At 38.4% G+C, this 18,913-nt stretch overlaps 1 protein-coding gene across 5 annotated transcripts; it reads right to left on the reverse strand.

Moving 5' to 3' along the window:
• Window positions 1-984: 984 nt before the first annotated feature.
• Window positions 985-18,479, reverse strand: XIAP (X-linked inhibitor of apoptosis). 5 transcript variants are annotated; one of them, XM_066559573.1, is made up of 8 exons: window positions 18,401-18,477; window positions 17,654-17,724; window positions 16,290-16,412; window positions 9,196-10,092; window positions 7,197-7,296; window positions 6,067-6,145; window positions 5,433-5,466; window positions 3,238-4,373 (listed from the first exon to the last, which is right to left on the reverse strand). In XM_066559573.1, the coding sequence occupies exons 4-8, from the start codon at window positions 10,058-10,060 to the stop codon at window positions 3,874-3,876; spliced, it is 1,578 nt and encodes a 525-aa protein (XP_066415670.1). In that variant the 5' UTR covers window positions 10,061-10,092; window positions 16,290-16,412; window positions 17,654-17,724; window positions 18,401-18,477; the 3' UTR covers window positions 3,238-3,873. The 5 variants fall into 5 exon arrangements, with proteins under 5 accessions (XP_066415672.1, XP_066415668.1, XP_066415670.1 ...); XM_066559574.1 differs by lacking the exon at window positions 16,290-16,412; XM_066559575.1 differs by lacking the exons at window positions 3,238-4,373; window positions 16,290-16,412; window positions 17,654-17,724 and adding an exon at window positions 985-2,708 and having other exon boundaries at window positions 18,401-18,479.
• Window positions 18,480-18,913: the final 434 nt, after the last annotated feature.

Raw genomic sequence — 18,913 nt, forward strand, 5'->3', positions numbered from 1 at the left:
ATTAGAGGCCATGGAATTTCTTCTGTTTCTTTAAGATACTAAAAATCAGAATAAATTGAAAAAAAGTCTTCCTAATTCAAGCTGTCAGAATTTGATGACTATGCTAATTATTTTTTCACATTTAGTCTGAATAGAACTCTGATTATCATTTTTTTAAAAAAAGCCCTAAACCTACAGAGTTTGTCATTTTTATTTTGACATCTCACTAAAAGGCTTTTAATCCTTTAATGTCCCTAAGTGATTACAATTTGAATTGCTATATAGCTGTATCTTTTATAATATTAATGAAAAAGTTGCAGTAAGGGATATGTATCTAAAAATATAAACCTTTTAAAAGTTAACAAGCTTTACCATGAAGCAATCATGCAATGTAGGACAATGTGTTTGCTCTCCATTGCAGTGTAGAAGGTTGTGTGTGTGACCTACTTCCCAGCTTTTCTCAGACAATTTACATACTACATTTACACCCCAAATCACCTCCTTGCTGAGATTGAGTTTTGCAACAGTTTAAGCTAAATTTGGTCCAGCTCTTTCTCAGACAGGACTTTGAGCTCCCTGCCAGGTTCTGCAGCCTGTGGGTTGGATGCAGCTGATCCAGCCTCTCTCACATGACTCAGGTCAAGCTTAGGTAACCAACCATCTGCTTCAACAAGTCAGCAGCACACGGGGTGCAGCCTTCACTAAACAAGCTATTTCTGGCAAGCTACAGCAGCTCAAGGCTAACAACCCCCCCATTTCCCTCGATATGGACAGAAGACCCTCCCTGTAGGGAAGAATGGCAGCTAGGAACAAGGCTGTCAGGACTGCCAGTCCATAGCTGTCCCAAAAAATCCCTGTATGCATGAATTATCTGAAACGTTAAACTCCTCACAAAGGCACAGAAAGGCAAAATAAAACTGAATTCTTCATGAATTTCTAGTCATCATCTATCCCCAAGACCAAATTCAACCATAAAAAATAGCAAAACTAATGTTAGATTCATAATTAACAAACTGTAATCTATACAAACAATAGATTTTATTTTCTCTCAGATTAAAATATATTCATTATCCTTAATAACACTCAGGTTAAATTAATAAGTTTAATTACAAAACAAAAAACAACAGAAAGCAGCCTTCTGGTTTTTTTTAATGTGAGACTCAAATACACTGATCAAGGAACATCTGGGTTGCACTTTATTTTAAATATTCATACCATTAAGCAGCAGAGATTTAAAAAATAGAAAAAGTAGATAATGTATTTCTGTGTATTTAAAACTTTAATAATATGAAAAACTATGTTCTGTATATTCTATATTCTAAACCTTAGTGTGTAGAACTCAAAAATATTTAGACAGAACGTATCAATAGTTCCACAAAATAAGGAAGTGACATAACCAAGCAGTGATCATAAAACAGCTGTACTTAAATACAAAGCTGTGATACTTTCAAAATCAGAAATGGAGGATCAGTCCAGCAAGAAATAGTTTAAATACTTTAATGTGGCTCTCATTAGAATAGTTCTTAACTTTTAAATTTAAGTGCTGCAAACTGACATGAACAAAAATGAAAGATTTCTAATACTGCTAGTGAATTTTAAAAAAGCATTTTCTAGGAGATAAAGTTTAATCTTCTTCTACGAAAATATAAGTTATGAAGCAAAGTATTAGCAGATAAATCAGTTAGGATGACACTGTGTTACAAAAAAAACCAAACAAGAAAAATGTCAAACTAAACATCTTTTTGTCTAAAGGGCAAATTTAAAATGAGCCTCCTCTCACAAAGGGCACAGGGTACATAAAATCTCCTTAATTTCTTGAGTTTCCTTTTAATCAATAAAATTAATGTACATTTTATATAAAGATGGAATTTTGTGAAAAACAGACGTCTAAAACCAGCTGACTGAAGACAATTTATACATCTGAACCAGAAAAATAGAACAGGGAGATGGGAATTAAATTGAAACAGACAAACCTAAAATGTAGCAGAAGTAACCATAAGGTTACAGCAGCAGGTTTATGTGTATTGTCTGAATTATGTTACAACCAAAGTTACAGGAAAAAAAAGACTATTTTCAATCCTGCATAATATTTTTAAGAAGCTAAAATCTCAGGTATAATATACATGTATACAATTATATTTTGAATTAACTTATTTACAAATTTTATATAGGGACAGGCTCTTTGTACAAACTCTATTTGCACAAACTTCAGTCATACAGAGTCCGACCAAAGTGAAGCAAAGCAATGATCACATAAATAAAGGTTTACATTACTTGGGCTTTCCCATATCAGGTCTATGAACTGAAATTACAAAATATACATATTTGCCTTTTATACATATTGATTTTTACATACAAAAAAATTCACTTAATGAAAATAAGTTGTAAAGTGTTAAAATGTGTAGTTTGACAGCAGAAAATCCAAGTCCTGCCATATGGTTACAGTCTGGAATTAACTGCATTTTTTCCATTATGTTACACATTTTTAAAGTAATAAAACAGGAAACATTTGCATCGATGGTGCTGTGTATTTCACGAATACATAAAAATTTCCTGTATTTTCATAATATCTTTACGACACAGAGGGCATTCATTAAGGAATTGTGCACATTCCTTACAGGCAACTAGGTGACCACAGGGAATGAAGACAACAGATATGTCCTTATCCATACAGATTTTACAGAGCTTTTCTTCCTGCAAACGTCTTAACTTCTCTTCAGTACTGAGGTCTAAGGAAAATAGACACATAAAAACAAGTTAACATATTTACTACCATTGAATCTCTTTTTTTTTTTTTTTTTTTGTTCTCTACACACAAGGACAAGGTGTTCTTCATATGATTTAAAGGTCACACCCTTAAAAAGAACCAAGAACTACAAGAGAGGAATCCTAGCTGCAACATGGAATCCTCTTTTTTTATTTCCCCTTTTATCCCATTACATCTCCCAGGCCAATGCAAGCAGGGAGCACATCTATCTGTATTGGTAAGAACTTGAAATATCCATAGAATTTAGGATATGCATATTTCAATCAGGAACCATTCTTTTCACAGACCTCTCTCTGACAAAATTTCCCCAAAATTTGAGCAGAAGGTGAAAGAAAGGCTCATTGCTACTGGTTAAGTCATTTGGATTTTATTTCTTTTTCTGAGTTTTCCCAATGAAAAAATGAGGATTCGACTTCCTTCCCTGTCCCTATTTTCAAAATGCCCATACTTCAAAAAGCTTAAAGTCTGTAACACAGAAAGAGTCAATCTGGCACTGTACATGAGCTCTTTATTATTCCAATATGCCCCATTTGAAAATATAAAATTCAGACACCTTCCCCTGCCACTTGGGGGAAGCTCTGCACAGCCAACCACCAAAATAAGGTAATAAGGTCCAGTTGCACTGCAAGCTCCTCTTCCCCCATAATGCCCTGTTAAAAATCTTATTAAAAAGAGTGGGTTGGTAAGATCTCAGCTTATCATGCCAACCAGATGGTCTTTGCCCTCCCTATGAATTAACCCATAGGCTTGTCTTAAATTACAGGTCTCCTGAATCAGAACTCCTGCATTTGGTCTATCTGGAGAGTGCACCACAAGGGCTTTCTGAGCATGACCTGCATGTCCCAGCAAAGGTGGAACATAAATAACTGAATAGAAACAGCATTTAGATGCACACTTGTTCTTACTGGCCAAGAACAAAAATACTTCTACCCCAAGCAAAATGATATACTGTAAATAAATGCCCCCCCTCTGTGACCTTTTCACATTGAATACACCAAATACAGCAGCCTGTCCCTGGGTCTATTTCACTTTGCCACATCTATAGTTCATCTTAAAACTATAATCTTGCTTTTATTTTTAAATATTATTGTCATAACAACTTTGGCTTTTTTTAGCACACACAACCTTTACCAGAAGCACACTAGTCTGTCACTGTTACACACCTGTGAGATAGCAATACTACTTATTTTAGAGATGATATTTATAAATGCTGCTACACTCAAATATTTCAACACTCTGTTCAGGTTTTGGTTTTTTTTTTTAAGTCCCAAACCAAATGTCTTTAAATTTAATTTACAATACTGTAAATTTACCATAGGTAAGACTAGGATCAGAGGGTAGAATAAACAGATAACATTAAAAAATATTTCACAGACTAAAGAACTGATATGAAAGTACACACAGAGGTTTTGTAACTGAATAAGCTCATCTTGCTCAACTGGGATTTCATTTGGTTCTTCATCCCTTGTATTTTCTTTATGAGCACTTAAGTCTGCTACCAGATCCTCAACAGATGTGTGACTTTCTCCAGTCATCTGCAATCTCTTTTCCATGGTGTTCCTAATCTCAGACAAACTGAAACCCATGGCTATGGCACTTTGTACCAAAGGATTCTGTAAGAGACCATCTAAAACAAGAAATTAAAAACAAAACAAAAACACTTTAAGAACGATGAATCTGATTATCTGACAGCATTGACTACAGTACTCTAAGACACATATTTGCAAACAAATATGTAATCAAAGGAACCATATTTCCAATTTGAGAATTTTGCTAATTGTAAAGACTGCAGATTTGAGCTTTTTTTCTATCCTAGCTTTCCCAGTCTCCCCTCATCTACTTATATTATAGAAATCCTCCTAAATTTGCTATTAAAATCAACTACTTCAAAATAAATAACATGTCTTATATAACCACCATCACAAATTTTGTAGCTGAATGTTAAATGACACTCATCCAAAAAGGCACAATGGATAAGTCACATTACATCAATTTTAAATCAGTTCAGAGAAGGAAAAAATCCTCATTAATGTGTTGAGAGAAACCAATAAATAATTTGAATTTATAAAACCAAAACACAGCACCAGCAACAAGCAAGCAGGTCTATCCATGGCAAGACACAACATCACTTTGAGAAACCACTTGTTGGGCCTTCCCCTTCCTTTTACTTATCAACATTGTTCAAATAGCAAAACTTTTTAATTTTTAATTTTTAAAAACAAAAACTTTTTTTTTTTTTAAAAGGTTCTTTTGTTTTAACTCTCATAAATGAGCAAAATGGGAGAGATTTCTAAGCAGGTTTTGTGTAGCCACTCTTACTATCAATAGCTCCCATTCCCTGGGATAAAGCTGCTTGACTGGCCTCCTCCTACCCTTTTGACTGTTTTGTCTTTTTATTGCTTGGTATTTGTGAAAAGCATCGCAGGAATGTGTAATTCTGGAAGACATAATAAACTACTTCAGCTTGCTCAGCTTCCTGGTCCTTGCCACTGGACAGACCAACTCTTCCTGCCCATGAAGAAGGGCTGTTTCTGGTCAGTATTTAGTATTCATCCCACAGCACTACTAATTCCATACTTGATGCACACTCATTAGCTCTAAGACTTAAAATTAACCATTCCTGTCACTATACATTCAAATATGGATATTCCAAAACAGGGGGAAGCCGTTTGTTTTAAACAGATACCTTTAGGAATTATTGTCCTTTCAGCAGCTTCAGTCTAAAAGTGAAATATAAAGAAACAAAATTACAATTCTGGAGAAAGTAGAAGGAAATACATACAGTTACAAAATTAAAAAATAGCTATTTGATCTCAAGTTATTTTAGTGACTAAAACTATTTCATTTGCTCTGAACAACATGATCAGTATTTTGTTATAATTTTAACCCATCTCTGCAATAACCGTATGTACACAATTCTTCATCTACAGAAGAATTCTAAAACATTATCAGTTTTACATTTTAGTGACTATACACAAGTTTAACAATGTTCTACCAACAAGAAAAGAAAATGTATCTGCTATTATTCATCATCAACCTTAGGCTCCCAGGCTATAAAACAAATGGCACCTGTTCAGTATCCAATATCCAACGTTCCCAAGGTGCCCTGGCTGTGATCCATAACCCAGGCTAGGGAGAACTGGGAGATGGCTACACTCTGATTGACAGAGCCAAAACACCCTGCAATTCTTTCACTTCCTGCCAATCAAAGTGGCAGCAGGTGGATTAAATGATAGGCATGTAATTAAAAGGTAACTTCATATAAAAATCATGTTTATTTTTTCTATTTTAACAAAACTATTAATAAGCAAGAAACTTACTGTTGAATCCCTACATCCATCTTTTAAGTGAACGTTATTTATAAATTCTATCCCCTTTTCATTCCTCACAAATCTGCACCTAAAAATAAGAATATTTAGATTTAATAGAACTGCATTAGCAACAAAACTTTGTTACATAACTATGGAAGCTTTGACAAATTTCCTACATCATACAGATTGCCTGCTTTTAAAATCTCTAAATGTTTAGTTAACCTCTGTGATGTCACTGTAATATTTCTAGGAACACTTAAACACTTAAGCAATACTCATCTTTCCCACATTTTTGGTGAAAAAGAAAGCTTAAGAGTTGTTGGCCATGACAGCTCATGACGGATTTCTAAACGTAAAGGCTCACTCAAATGAAAAACAAACATTATGTGAAAAAGCTGGTTCTTTTAGTCTTTCACAATCCAAGCAAACAGTCACTGGTGAAACAGGTGCCTTCCATGCTTTTTTTCATTATTTTCCAGCCAGCCTTAGCCACTGGGCAGAGCTCTTCCCTAGCAGAAGATTTAGGGAATGCCATAACTCCTTGACAAGAGTTCTCCAGCTCCAGCAGTTACTTCATCTTCAGGAACAGAGAGCTGCTGTGAGACTGACACCCTGCCACTGAGGCTGATGTGCAAAACCTCAAAACAGATTTTAGACAATATTGGCAGTCTTTCTAAAAACTACTTCTGCTGCTGCTACTACTACTATTACTACTGTCTGAAATCTTTAATCCTTTCAAATTAGAGAACTATAGTCTATATTCCATGCCACTAACCCACTGCTTCAGGTTTGTTTGCTCTGTGGCAGCTGTTTAGTCATTTTGTATCTTGTATAGGTTACAAACTTTTACATATACAAAGCTATTAAAATAACCATTACAATGTAGCACTTTGACAACAAGCAAAACCCCTCAGATACATATTGACAAAACCACACAATTCTTGCTGACAAAGCAAACATCAGTTAAATCCAGACACATATCTTCCCTTTAATAATGCTACAAATAAGACAAAATTATTTGCATAAATCTAAACAGTATTAAACCATAATCAACTTTCTCAAGCCTTTATTAGTGTGCTCTGTCATTAAAGTGCAATATACTGTAAATAAGACTCAGACACACACAAGGGACACCTTACCCAGGAAACCATTTGGCATGTTGATCCCAAGGGTCTTCATTTTCCTTCCATTCTTGCAATCCTCCACCACAGTGGAAACACACAACATGATCACCATTACCTGAGGAAACACACAAAAATAAAGTTGCATACTTTGTGCAGGCATAATACCAAGTTTTCAACTACAATGTTACGTTAAGAAAAGAAGTATTTCTTTTACTGATTTACAATTTCAATTGAAAATAACTCCATTTTAACAGAGGACAACACACATGATTTGAAACAAATGTTCAGGGGAGAACTGAGCTTAAAGAAACACAAAATAAGAGAAGCAAATTTCTTCAATTTTATTTTAGTAAGTAATTATACAGATAAAAAAATAAAAGCTGAAAAGAAACTGTTATCATGGAGCTCAATCCAATGGTAAACAAGGTCTGAAGATGTCTGCCACAAAGAATGAGAGATGTTTACATGGCTTTTTGTGGTCCTCTATTTCCCATTAAGATCAACAGGCCCCAACCAGCAATAGCAAAACCAGCTGAGGAGAACTGCATCCTCTCTGTTCTAGCACTGTGCCTACTGTGATCCAAGACTGCCCCAGAAACTGCTTAAATATTGTTTTTATTGAATGAGGACAACACACATGATGTGAAACAAATGTTCAGGGGAGAACTGAGCTTAAAGAAACACAAAATAAGAGAAGCAAATTTCCTGAATTTTATTTTAGTAATTAATTATAAAAAAAACAAAAGCTGAAAATAATCTGGATTATTTTCACTTTATAATAAATAATTTATTATTATTTATTATATGAATGAGAGGAGGTATGGATAGTGTTTCCACAGAGAGTTAAATTCTTCTCAGGCCACAGGGAACAGTTTTCACAGAAGTCCCCTGAAGAGCCATCAGTCTGATAAGCTGGTACCCAGTTAGTGCAACTCCACCATACAGATCTTTTGGTACTTTCATGAACCCAAGGAGAAATCAATAAAATAGTTCCAGTGGGTACAAATATGGCCCATTTATAACCTACACAGGAATATAGCAAAGATTTTATTTATGGCCACAAGTAAAATAAACAGAATCATACCACAAAGTTCTGAGACCTACTAAGAGAGAAGTCAAGTAAGATGAGAGCAAGAAATTACCCCAGATAATCCCCTTTTCCTTGTGACTGAGTCAGAGCAACACTTTGCACTTGTACAGTATCTCTCAGTGTGGAATTTCAAAGGGCTTTAATGGTACTGGGCAATTCCATCTAATTTAGCAACCAATGCACAGAGATGGTGTCTTATCCAAATCAAACACTACATGTCAAAGAGTAAAAGCTCTTCTACTGGTACCACTGTCTTCATAAAGTAGGCACTAGTGGTGGTATTTGCTGGTTTTGGGTGTCCACATGCCATGATAATGCAAACTCATGTTAACTAAAATGGCACACAACCTGGATTCTGGATTGTCTTGTTCACAGGCTTCTGTACAGGCCACAGGCCCATTCCTTACACCTAAGGTCTGGAGGACAGCACTTTATTTCTTAAAAATTATTAACTCAAATAATTGTCATTGTGAAAGACATTATAAAGGTTTTAACAGGCAAAAAACCATACTTGGTTGTTTTACTGCTAATAAATATATGATCAAGTCCACACTTTGCTAGTAAACATACTTGATACAATGTATGCAATTTTACATAAGAACTGTAAAATGTAGATAAAAGAGTAAAGAGATTCTGGCAAATTGTTTTGTTGGACAATGCCCTTTTCTGACCCACAGATGGGGCAACTGAGAGGCATTTTAAAAACTTTTATTCCATTTTCAGTCTCATGAGAAGGGTGAGACAATACAGATGTTATAATTCATGCTATCACAATCAGAAGCCAGCTATTTCTTCTTTACAAACCTATTTCCCACATTGTTCCATATAAAAATTTTTAAAACTGGGGTTTTTTTCCATAACAAGACACTTCCTCACGTACAATTTCTTTGTAAAAGGTATTAGTCATTTCAAGGTCTGGCTTACCTATGCTATAGAACCCAGCTTCTGCAAGTTGCTCCTTGTCAACAGGATATATCCAAGATAAAAATGTTTGTAAACGTTTTCCATATTTTGCCATAGAGGGATTCCTTGGGTGCTGTGCATTGTTCAGACCACTTATAGCAAGCTCAGAAGAAATAGATTCACTTGAAACATTTCCTACATCCCGGCCGAGGACAAAAAGGCATTTGGGAAAATGCCTCTTGTGTTCTGACCAAGCCCTGTCACCGGGTTCCCAGTTCTTCAATTTTCCACCACAACAAAAACATGCCACTTGGTCACCAACACCTGTATAATAAAATCCAGCATTAGCTAATTCCTGTGGTGTCAGCTGGCCATTGAGGGGCCAGTTGTGAAAAGACTTTAATCTTGTTTCTTCACTGCACATAGCAGGATTTTTAGGATACAAACTATCTGACATATCCACAACCTGCCTAGTTCTCAAAAGGAAATCTGCCTCCACATCAGGGTCATCCAGAGCACACGGGAGGGCTGAATTGCTGGTACCATTTTCAGTTCTATTCTGGGAGTTCTGGGTAATAGGATCCATGTCACTTTCCAGAAAAGCAGATTCAGTAATAAACTTGCAGTTGGGGGCAAGCTGTTTGTGTCTCTCAGCTGGAGAATCCCCAGGCACCCATTCTTCAACAGTTGTATGGCAACTGAAGCACTTCACTTTGTCACCTTCTCCAGTATAAACAAAGCCAGCTTGGGCTAGAGCCAGCACAGAAACAGGACAGTCCTGTGGAAATCCCACAAAAGTTCCCCGTCGCTCACGTTCCTGTGCCCATTCCTGGGCCCCGTTGGTGTCCGCAGAGGCTCCCGAGCTCTGGGGGACATTACACATCATTTCTTCACAGGCAGAGCTCCCCTGCAGGGCTCCTAAACAAAGAACATATGTTTGAATTTCCCAGACAGGAGGATAGATCATACCCATATGCAACCCTGGAAAATGGCTAAAATCAATTACCATCCTTTATGTATTAAAATAACAACTCCTCCTCTTCTCCCCCATTTCACCCTTGCCTGCATTATCTGCCACATAGAGGCAAACACCAAGGTATTAAAACCAAAATAACAAAAAGTTTGTAAAGAAAAGCAGAAAGATCAAGATGTCTTAGAGGCCTTTAAACATTTACCTGGAGAACACACAGGTTTATAGCTTCAAAAGTATGTTCTATTTCTTAAGAAAGATTGCAAGAATGAAATCAACAAAATACTAATAAAAGTTCTGGCCAAAATCATGCCAAAAGGCTTCTGAACCTGAAATACAAAGTTACTAAATTTAAAATACTGATCTGAGCCAGACCATAGTTGCAAGATTTTAGAGCTCAATTCTCAAACACAACTATATATTAACCTCATATGAAGGCCATCACATCCCTGCCCATTACAGGTGGGCAGACACTGGTAAAACAGTAATCAAAAAGAAAAAAGCTTTTTTACTTTTCTTATATTGCAAAGACACACCTCACTTTATATTTTAACAAAGTATCTTGTGAAATTAACTATCAGATATTTCACTGACCAAAGTGCTGGGCATTGCTGTAAAGATCAGTGTGTTGGGGCTCCCCAGCACCAGTGCTCATGTCCAGCATACTGCTTCCACTTTTCCACACACTGCCTACACCCTCTAGAGAAACTCCTGTGCCTCTGCCATCACCACAGCTTTTCCTCCCTTCCCTACCTGAAGGAATGTCATTCTTCTTAGCACTTGTCACACATTCCTACCCCTGCCTATACTTTTCCAGGGTGAGTACCAACTACCAGTTCTGCCTCATGTCCCTTTTGTGCCAGAAGGCTGCTCAGAGCACTTGGACAAGCCCCATCTTTGCTGAGGATGAAACAAAGCAACTTGGCTACAGCAGGTCTTGTGCAAGAACCACAGAGAATTGACAGTCATCACCTTCATCCCAACATGGATGGAGTCAAAGCACAGTAAACATTCATCTCTTGTCCTGACAAGTGCAGTGATACTATTAACTTAAAAAGTCTTGGCTATTGCTGATACACATCTTAAAGTGGTAAATTAAATTATGAGACTGCCCAAATAAACTTCATAGAACAAAGCACTAATAGTTCAGCAATTAGCAAAAGAAAGGCATGTAAGGAAGAACAGAGTATGTACTTAACTGAACAAGTGTTCTTCTCTATTTTCTATAAGAATCCTGAAATATATCTATTTCCAGTCTGTATAAGGTAGGCCAGCACACAAAAATACAGCTTCCTCAAAACCTGCATTAATATTGATTATACGTTCTGGAACGTCAATGCAGATGTCACAATGATTACTTCTATAACACCACATTTAGCTTCTACAAAACCTTTTTTAGGTTTCAAAAAGGGGAGGAGGAAATTAAAATGCCTGTGTATTGCAGGATTGCTGCATCCTCTGTCAAGATGACAAAGATAATTAGGCTATGAGCAGGTGAAGAAAACGTGACATCAGACACCTGGCATGGCTGCTTCATATAATCATGGATCCACGACTGAGCACCAGCCTCAATTCCTTCTGTCTGTCAGTTCATGACTAATGTAATAACACTACAAATTATACTGTGGCTTTCTGTTTTAGCAAATTCAAAAATAGCATCTGAATAAATCGCACTGACTGACCTACAAATCTGACCTATATGCTTGTTTCGACTTTGAAGGGTAAAGAAACCCAAACCAGGAATTACATTTAGTAATATGAAAGGTGCCATAAAACATGTGTTTTAATATACATACATCTATTGAAAACAATTGTTTTTTTTAAATAAAATCTTAAAAGTTTTTATGTTTATTGTTAATGTTTATTTCCTTATAAAACCTTACTTTAAAGCCTCTAGAACTGTTCCTGTAAAGATCTCAAGTGACCTTAAGCATCTATCACTACTACACTGCATTCATGAAAGAATTGGTATTACTCAAAACCAGTTAGCTGCACAGTAATTTCCTTATCTGTGTGCCTGAAAGACTTTCTACAAGAACACAAACAAAGCCTACCTCACATCCTTCAAAGACTCCTTCTCAAACTGTCCATTGAAAAAACCAAAACAAATGTATATGGCTTTTGCTGCATGAATAGCAGTATACCTCTATTTCTATTGTATATATATAGAAATGAGTTCTGAAACAGTGAAAAAAAATCTTCCTACTTAAATTTTTTACATTTTAGTTTTTTATTTTATGTACATTAGTTTTTTTCTACAATGCTATGAATACTTCAAAAATCCTTCTGTTAACATGGTGAATAAAAAAGAAATTATGCCCTCTCCATGGTGATAATGAAAATATTTGCCACATTTGGATTCTCTGGAGTCAGTCCTCACAATCAAAACAGTATGAAAAGCATGTACCAAGAGAGCAATAAGTACTGACATAGAAGGTACAATCACAACAGATCAATTCTTTAATATGAACTAGCTGCTTTTTCAAATTATATCAACCACATCATTTAATCATGATCACTTGGAGCAGAAAGGTTCAAGTATCATTCTAAAAGCCTCATCTAACTCCTGCAATGACAGAAGCAGGGCCAGTCCCTCCCAGGAAGAGGCAAGGTTTGACAATGCTCCGGCCACACCATGAAGCCTTCCCTTCCAACAGCCCTTGAAACATGGCTGGTTTACATTTCACTGTAGTTTTATCTATGAGAAACATCTTTATCAAGCATTGACGCAAATTCCTTGCCTGTGTAACTACTGTTTTATATACAACATTAGTACTACCTTAAATAAAGTATCATGTTCAATTATTTTTATTTCAAACAACCTTTAAAAGCAACAACTCAAAGTGTAAAATTACAGCTAGCTTAGGAAAACTACTTCTGCACATGTTTTTTAGCAGCTGCATAACTCCAGTTAGTTGGAATAATGATCTAGAACAATATCTGGCACCATAACAGCACTCAGACAGATATTAACTGTAGCAGAAAAATGAGTGAGGGTAATTTTTTAATAGTTTACAGCTAAGAAACTCACAAAAACCTGCCACCTAAGATGGGCACACAAGACTTTACAATATATACCAGTAGCCAACCTGAAGTCAGAGTATACTCCATGCATACTGAAGTTAATGAAGCCATTTTGCATAGGTCTTAATCAACCACATGTGAATTAAAGGTAGAAGCTCCAGAAATGTTAAAGATCATATTCACTTATAAAAGCTAGATATTTCAACTATTATTGAAGCATTATATATATTTTATACAGTGAGTAAACAAGTCAATTTTAGCCTGAAGGGCTTCCAGAAGCTAAGCCAAGCTTAATCCTGATTTTACACATCAGAAGGCTATTTGCCACAAGACACCACCCACTTTCAACCTGAATTAGCAATCTGTATAGCCTACTGATTATGTTTCAGAAGAAAAAGTAGAGACAAAAATATATAGCAAAAATGTTAACTTATTCAAAATGCAAAATTGTACATTGTGGATCTGCAAAACAAACATGTTTAATTCAGCTTTAAAAATATTAAGAGGTATTGATTTTATGCAAAAATACAATATGATCATATTACCTAGATTTGAAAAGCTTCAAAGGAAATATACTTAAAAGGGAAAAGTGAATTTTGTACATTTCACTAGATGTGATTATTTCCATCCTTAACCCCAAACTAGATTGGTATTACAAGGAGTTATTTTTAATTCATTTACATGACTAGCATGGCAGTAACCTCCAAGTCAGAAATCTCCTTGCACAGCCTCATGTTCCTGACCAAAGGGTACATGCTAGTATTTACTGTTGGCTGAATTTTGAAATGTGAGTAGTGCACCAAGTAAATATCAAACAGAACATACTGTACCAGCTGACACACAGATTATGCATATGTCACTTCAATGAACTTCAATTTCTGCTTGCTCAGCTGCAATTAGATCAAGGAAGGGCATGCTGCTAACTGAACACCTACTTATAAAGATTAAAATTACCACAAACATGATATATTTAAACAGAGTGTGAAAATTTCAGGGTATTTATATAATTATCAAGAGCCATTTAAAAAAAAGTTCTGTTTAGATATTTTTGATTTATTTTAGAAAGAGGGTGTGTATCTACAGAATGCCTCCTGACTCAATGCCAAAGCTTACATAACCCTATCAGCTCAGCTTTATTTGTCTGTTCTTCCAACAGGTCCTGCTTAGCCTCCCATCATGGTTTGTCATCACAGGAAATCAGTCAGCTGCTCAAGGTTCTAGTAGGCTATTATATCCTCCTAATTTTTGACTTAAGTCACAAAGACTTTCATGCTCTCCCTGTCTTCAAAATGTACATAACCAGGCCAACAGAAACATACTATTCTGAGAACTATTTACACACTGTGATTTTCTTCATGAAGAAGTCCTATGGGTATGGAATAGAGAAATAAAAAAAAAAAAAAGATGACTTCATGGCTGCTAAGGGCAGAGAAAGAAAATTCTTTTGGAGAACTTCCAAGTTAAATGTCATCAGAACTTTAGCTGTATGTATGAGAGGGAAGGAGTAAATACCAGCTTCTATAGGAAAAACTGGCATGCTCTAGCCTAAGTAAGATACTGCTCTTGTGGCTAAGAAACAAAAAAAAAACCCACTCAGTCAACAGGGGTTATTAAAAAGAACAGCCATCAGTAAAAAATGCCTATTAGAATCTGCAGTGCCCTGAGATGCACCTTTCCTGATGAGCTGAGCTACGGCTTTTAGTGCTACATCCTTGTTTCACAAATAATTTAAACTTCTAGTTGAAGAAAACCATGGACAAAGAGGGCGTTTTTCATCAGGGAGATATTATGATAAGAAACAGCAACATGATTCATGCCACAGCAGAACTGCTGAATCTCCTGGATTCTAAGGCAAAGCTGGAGAAGCACCGGGCAGGCACCTCCTGCCTCAGCCTCTGGCGAGGGCGTTCCCTGCCCCGCCCGTGCCGCCACCCGCAGCAGCCGCGCTGCGCTCATGGCTCAGACACGGAGCTGCTCTGGGGGAGAACAGCACCCCGATACTCACTAGCACCGGGGGAGAACAGCACCCCGATACTCACTAGCACCGGGGGAGAACAGCACCCCGATACTCACTAGCACCGGGAGAGAACAGCACCCCGATACTCACTAGCACCGGGGGAGAACAGCACCCCGATACTCACTAGCACCGGGGGAGAACAGCACCCTGATACTCACTAGCACCGGGGGAGAACAGCACCCCGATACTCACTAGCACTGGGGGAGAACAGCACCCTGATACTCAGCTGTACTGAGAGAGAACAGCACCCCGATACTCACTAGCACCGGGGGAGAACAGCACCCCGATACTCACTAGCACCGGGGGAGAACAGCACCCTGATACTCACTAGCACCGGGGGAGAACAGCACCCTGATACTCAGCTGTACTGAGAGAGAACAGCACCCCGATACTCACTAGCACTGGGGGAGAACAGCACCCTAATACTCAGCTGTACTGAGAGAGAACAGCACCCCGATACTCACTAGCACTGGGGGAGAACAGCACCCCAATACCTTCTGGGGTCACAGCAGGAATGCTGCGCTATTAGAATAGGAAGAATATGCATATATACATACATATACATCCATATATAAACTGTATTTATACACACATAGCCCTCATCATCTTGTAAACTTGGAAATCTCTCTTGGATTATCCATTATATTTTACTTTTATCCATTATATTTTACTTTTAACTTTGACTTCTAAGGAACACGTTCTGAGGAACTAATTCTAATATTTTACCCAAAACAAAATATGAAAGTTGTTCCTGTTGAAAACACTCTGCTTGCCTTTTTATTTAATAAGAAACTCTTCAAATCATTGAAAGGGAAGGGCAATAATCTGCAAGACATGTGCAGCTTCATTTTACATTTGATACGATAGCAGTGACACTCAATTCAAGCTTTGCAGCATGCCTTCTTCATCTTAACAGCCTTTCAGTCTTCACACACAGCTACATTTTTCATGTTTAAAAATCTTGTGGTCTCTTGAGCTTGACTTTAAATCATCATGCTCAGAACATCTTGGATTAGAACTCTGTAAAAAAGACCCCATGCTATGAAAAAAAAAAGCAGCAAAGGACTGGACACTGTTAAACAAAACAATACAAAAGGTACTCACAACAGTTTTCCCTAAGGAATTAGTATCCAATCAGACCAAGTATATTAATGGTTAATCAAAGCAGATACTGGTTTCATTGCTATTTTCCACCAATCTTTAGAACAAAGTCCAATATTTACATTCCTGTTGGTAGAAAAAAAAAAAAAAAGGTTTCTAACCTCTTTCACATAACCTTCAGCATTGTTTGTGAAGCCACAACTTCAAAGCTATGCCCAAAAAAACCATTTTAAAATTCTGTCCCTTGGACAAGTAATCCAAATTAAAACATAATCTAAAGCTGAAAGAGTCTGAGGTCAGGGAAACTCTGAAATGTTGTTAGATGTTTTACTAAAACTAGTGAGGGACATAAATTGGGGATACTCCTTAACATCCAAAGAACAAAACAAAATCCTGTAATTAAAAACTAGAAGGCAGCAAAAAGGAGAAAAAATGTAAAGCAGACAGTTAAATCCCATGATCTAGACTTCTCTCTCCTAGGAAATTCTGTGTTTGATTATAAACTGGATTTCTGGAACTCTTCAGCTCCCTGCAGCTGTACCACCTATCTTGGGAGGACAGCAACAGAGAGAAGTCCTATCACAGGTACACACTGGCAGAAATGAAATCCATTTTCATACTTCTAAAACTGAGATATGAACACACATTTCCTTACTTTTCTGATAACAAATGCAAGTCTGTTTCATATCAGTGGGAGCAGTCAAAAAAACCCACACCAACCATCCTCATCAGCATTCTTTTATTTTTGCTGCTGACTGCAAAGGGCAAGGTCAGAGGAGATGCAGAACAATCATTAACTTATTCCTTTGCCCTTCTTGGCCCTTGCTGTAGGTGCCAAGCTTTTCATAACAGGAAGTACTTGGGATTCTTTAAAGGACCTCAAAGAAAACTGCAAACCAGTCAAGTAGATAGCAAAAGGAAGCAATTAAAAAATTAAAAATATCCAGATAAAAGCTTAACCAGCCAATTCATCACACAAAAACCTGTTTTCTTAGAGACAATACTTCACTGTTCTCTGTTACATGAGTGATTTACTTCAATGAGTAATTACGTAAATCTGTATCCTACTGCTCTTTGTCCAGGTATTAAAAAAAAGGTATTTGACAAAAAGGTAAAAGAGGTTTTTTCCTAAAGTTGGTTGCTTTTCCTTCAAAATTGGTCTACTCTAAGATCTTGTAGTTTCTAGATGTTCATTTAGGAAACTAAATTCTCCCAGTTAGCTACATGAAGTATTTGCATTAAAATTGCAATTTAAGAATGTAGCAGTAAAGGGATAATGAAAGTAGTGCTGCAAACACGTCTGCATTTTGCAGTAGATACAGATTAAAAACAGTGCAAAAATTACCCAAACCAAAATGCATACTTACACCCATTTATAGGGCTTTCAGCAGGAAGACAGAAGCATCAGACAAGTAGTACAGAAGCAGAAATACACTTACTGTTAAAGAGAAATATATAAGCATATAATCAAAGACATTGTGCAAAAGAGAACTGCTTGAACTTAAATTACCACTGGAAAAAAATTACTTTGAATGAACTTGTCCCTATAGAATTCTTAATAACTGCTGTAATCGAACAAAACTGCATTTTTATTAACAAGAAGCAGTTCTAGAAAGTGATCGGCCGAATAAAAATTAAAATAATAAAAGAGTGGGCAAGGAGAGATAATATTCAAATATGTCAAAAGAACCACAGAGACCACAGAAGCGCTTATTAGCATAGAACATTTTTCATTCACTTTCGCCAAGAGCAGCACTGAAGGTTCGAGCCGGGGCACGGCTCGGGACGGGGTCTGGGCTCCGCCGGAGCAGCCCCGGCCCGGCCCGGCCGCTCCCGCGGGCGGCGGCGCGCCCGTCCCCATGGCAACGCTTCACCGGCCGGGACCTCCCGCCCGCGCCGGCAGCGCCCGGGGGCAGCGGCGGCCGCACCGGCCCTCGGCATCGCCGGCACCGCCGTGAGGGCAGAACCGAGGGACCGAGCCCCCCGCTCCAGGCGGAGAGCCCCGCCGAGCCGCCCGAAGTAGAGAAAGCCCCCATCGCGGGCAGCCAGGGAGCCCGGCCCCCCTCCGGGTCCCACCGCCGCCGCCCCGGTCCCGCCGCTGCCGCGGCACTCACCGAACGCATCCCATCCTGTCCGGTCCGGTCCCCGGCACCGGAGCCGCTCTCGGCAGCGCTGTCATCAGAAGATGGCGGCTCCCGGCAGGCTCAGCGCCTGGGGTGGAGCAGCGCCCCCTGCCGGGCCGGTGGGGGCACGGCGGGCGGGCTCCCGCCGGCGGAGGGCGGCGCGTGGCGGCAGCGGGAGGGAGTGCAGAGCGGCGCCTCAGCCCGCGGCCCCTCAGCACGGCGGCCTCTCAGCACCGCTCCGCGTTCCCCTCAGCCCCCGCAGCCCCTTCGGTCCCCACTGCCCCGCTTCTCATTCCATTCAGCCGCCACAACCCCCTCAGTTTCCTCGGCCACACTCCTCAGCTCCTTCCGTTTGTCCGTCCGTTCAGTGCCTCACTTCCCAGCGCTCCCGGCTCCGTGCCGGCCTCGCCTCTCCTCCCTCAGCGCCTCCAGCAGCCCTTTCATGTCACACCATCTTCTCCAAATGCTCATCCCAGCGCTCTCCTTGCTCTCACCTCTTGTCCC

The sequence above is a fragment of the Molothrus aeneus genome, chromosome 14 (assembly GCF_037042795.1).
Source record: "Molothrus aeneus isolate 106 chromosome 14, BPBGC_Maene_1.0, whole genome shotgun sequence".
Classification (NCBI taxonomy): Eukaryota; Metazoa; Chordata; class Aves; order Passeriformes; family Icteridae; genus Molothrus; species Molothrus aeneus.

Coding starts and splice junctions, on each gene's coding strand:
- XIAP (XM_066559572.1), bottom strand. CDS start 10,060: ATGATGTGTAATGTCCCCCAGAGCTCGGGAGCCTCTGCGGACACCAAC. Junction 7,297..9,195: donor AGCTGGGTTCTATAGCATAG/GTAAGCCAGACC, acceptor GTGTTTCCTCAG/GTAATGGTGATCATGTTGTG. Junction 4,374..5,432: donor AAGGACAATAATTCCTAAAG/GTATCTGTTTAA, acceptor TTCTTGTTTTAG/ATGGTCTCTTACAGAATCCT.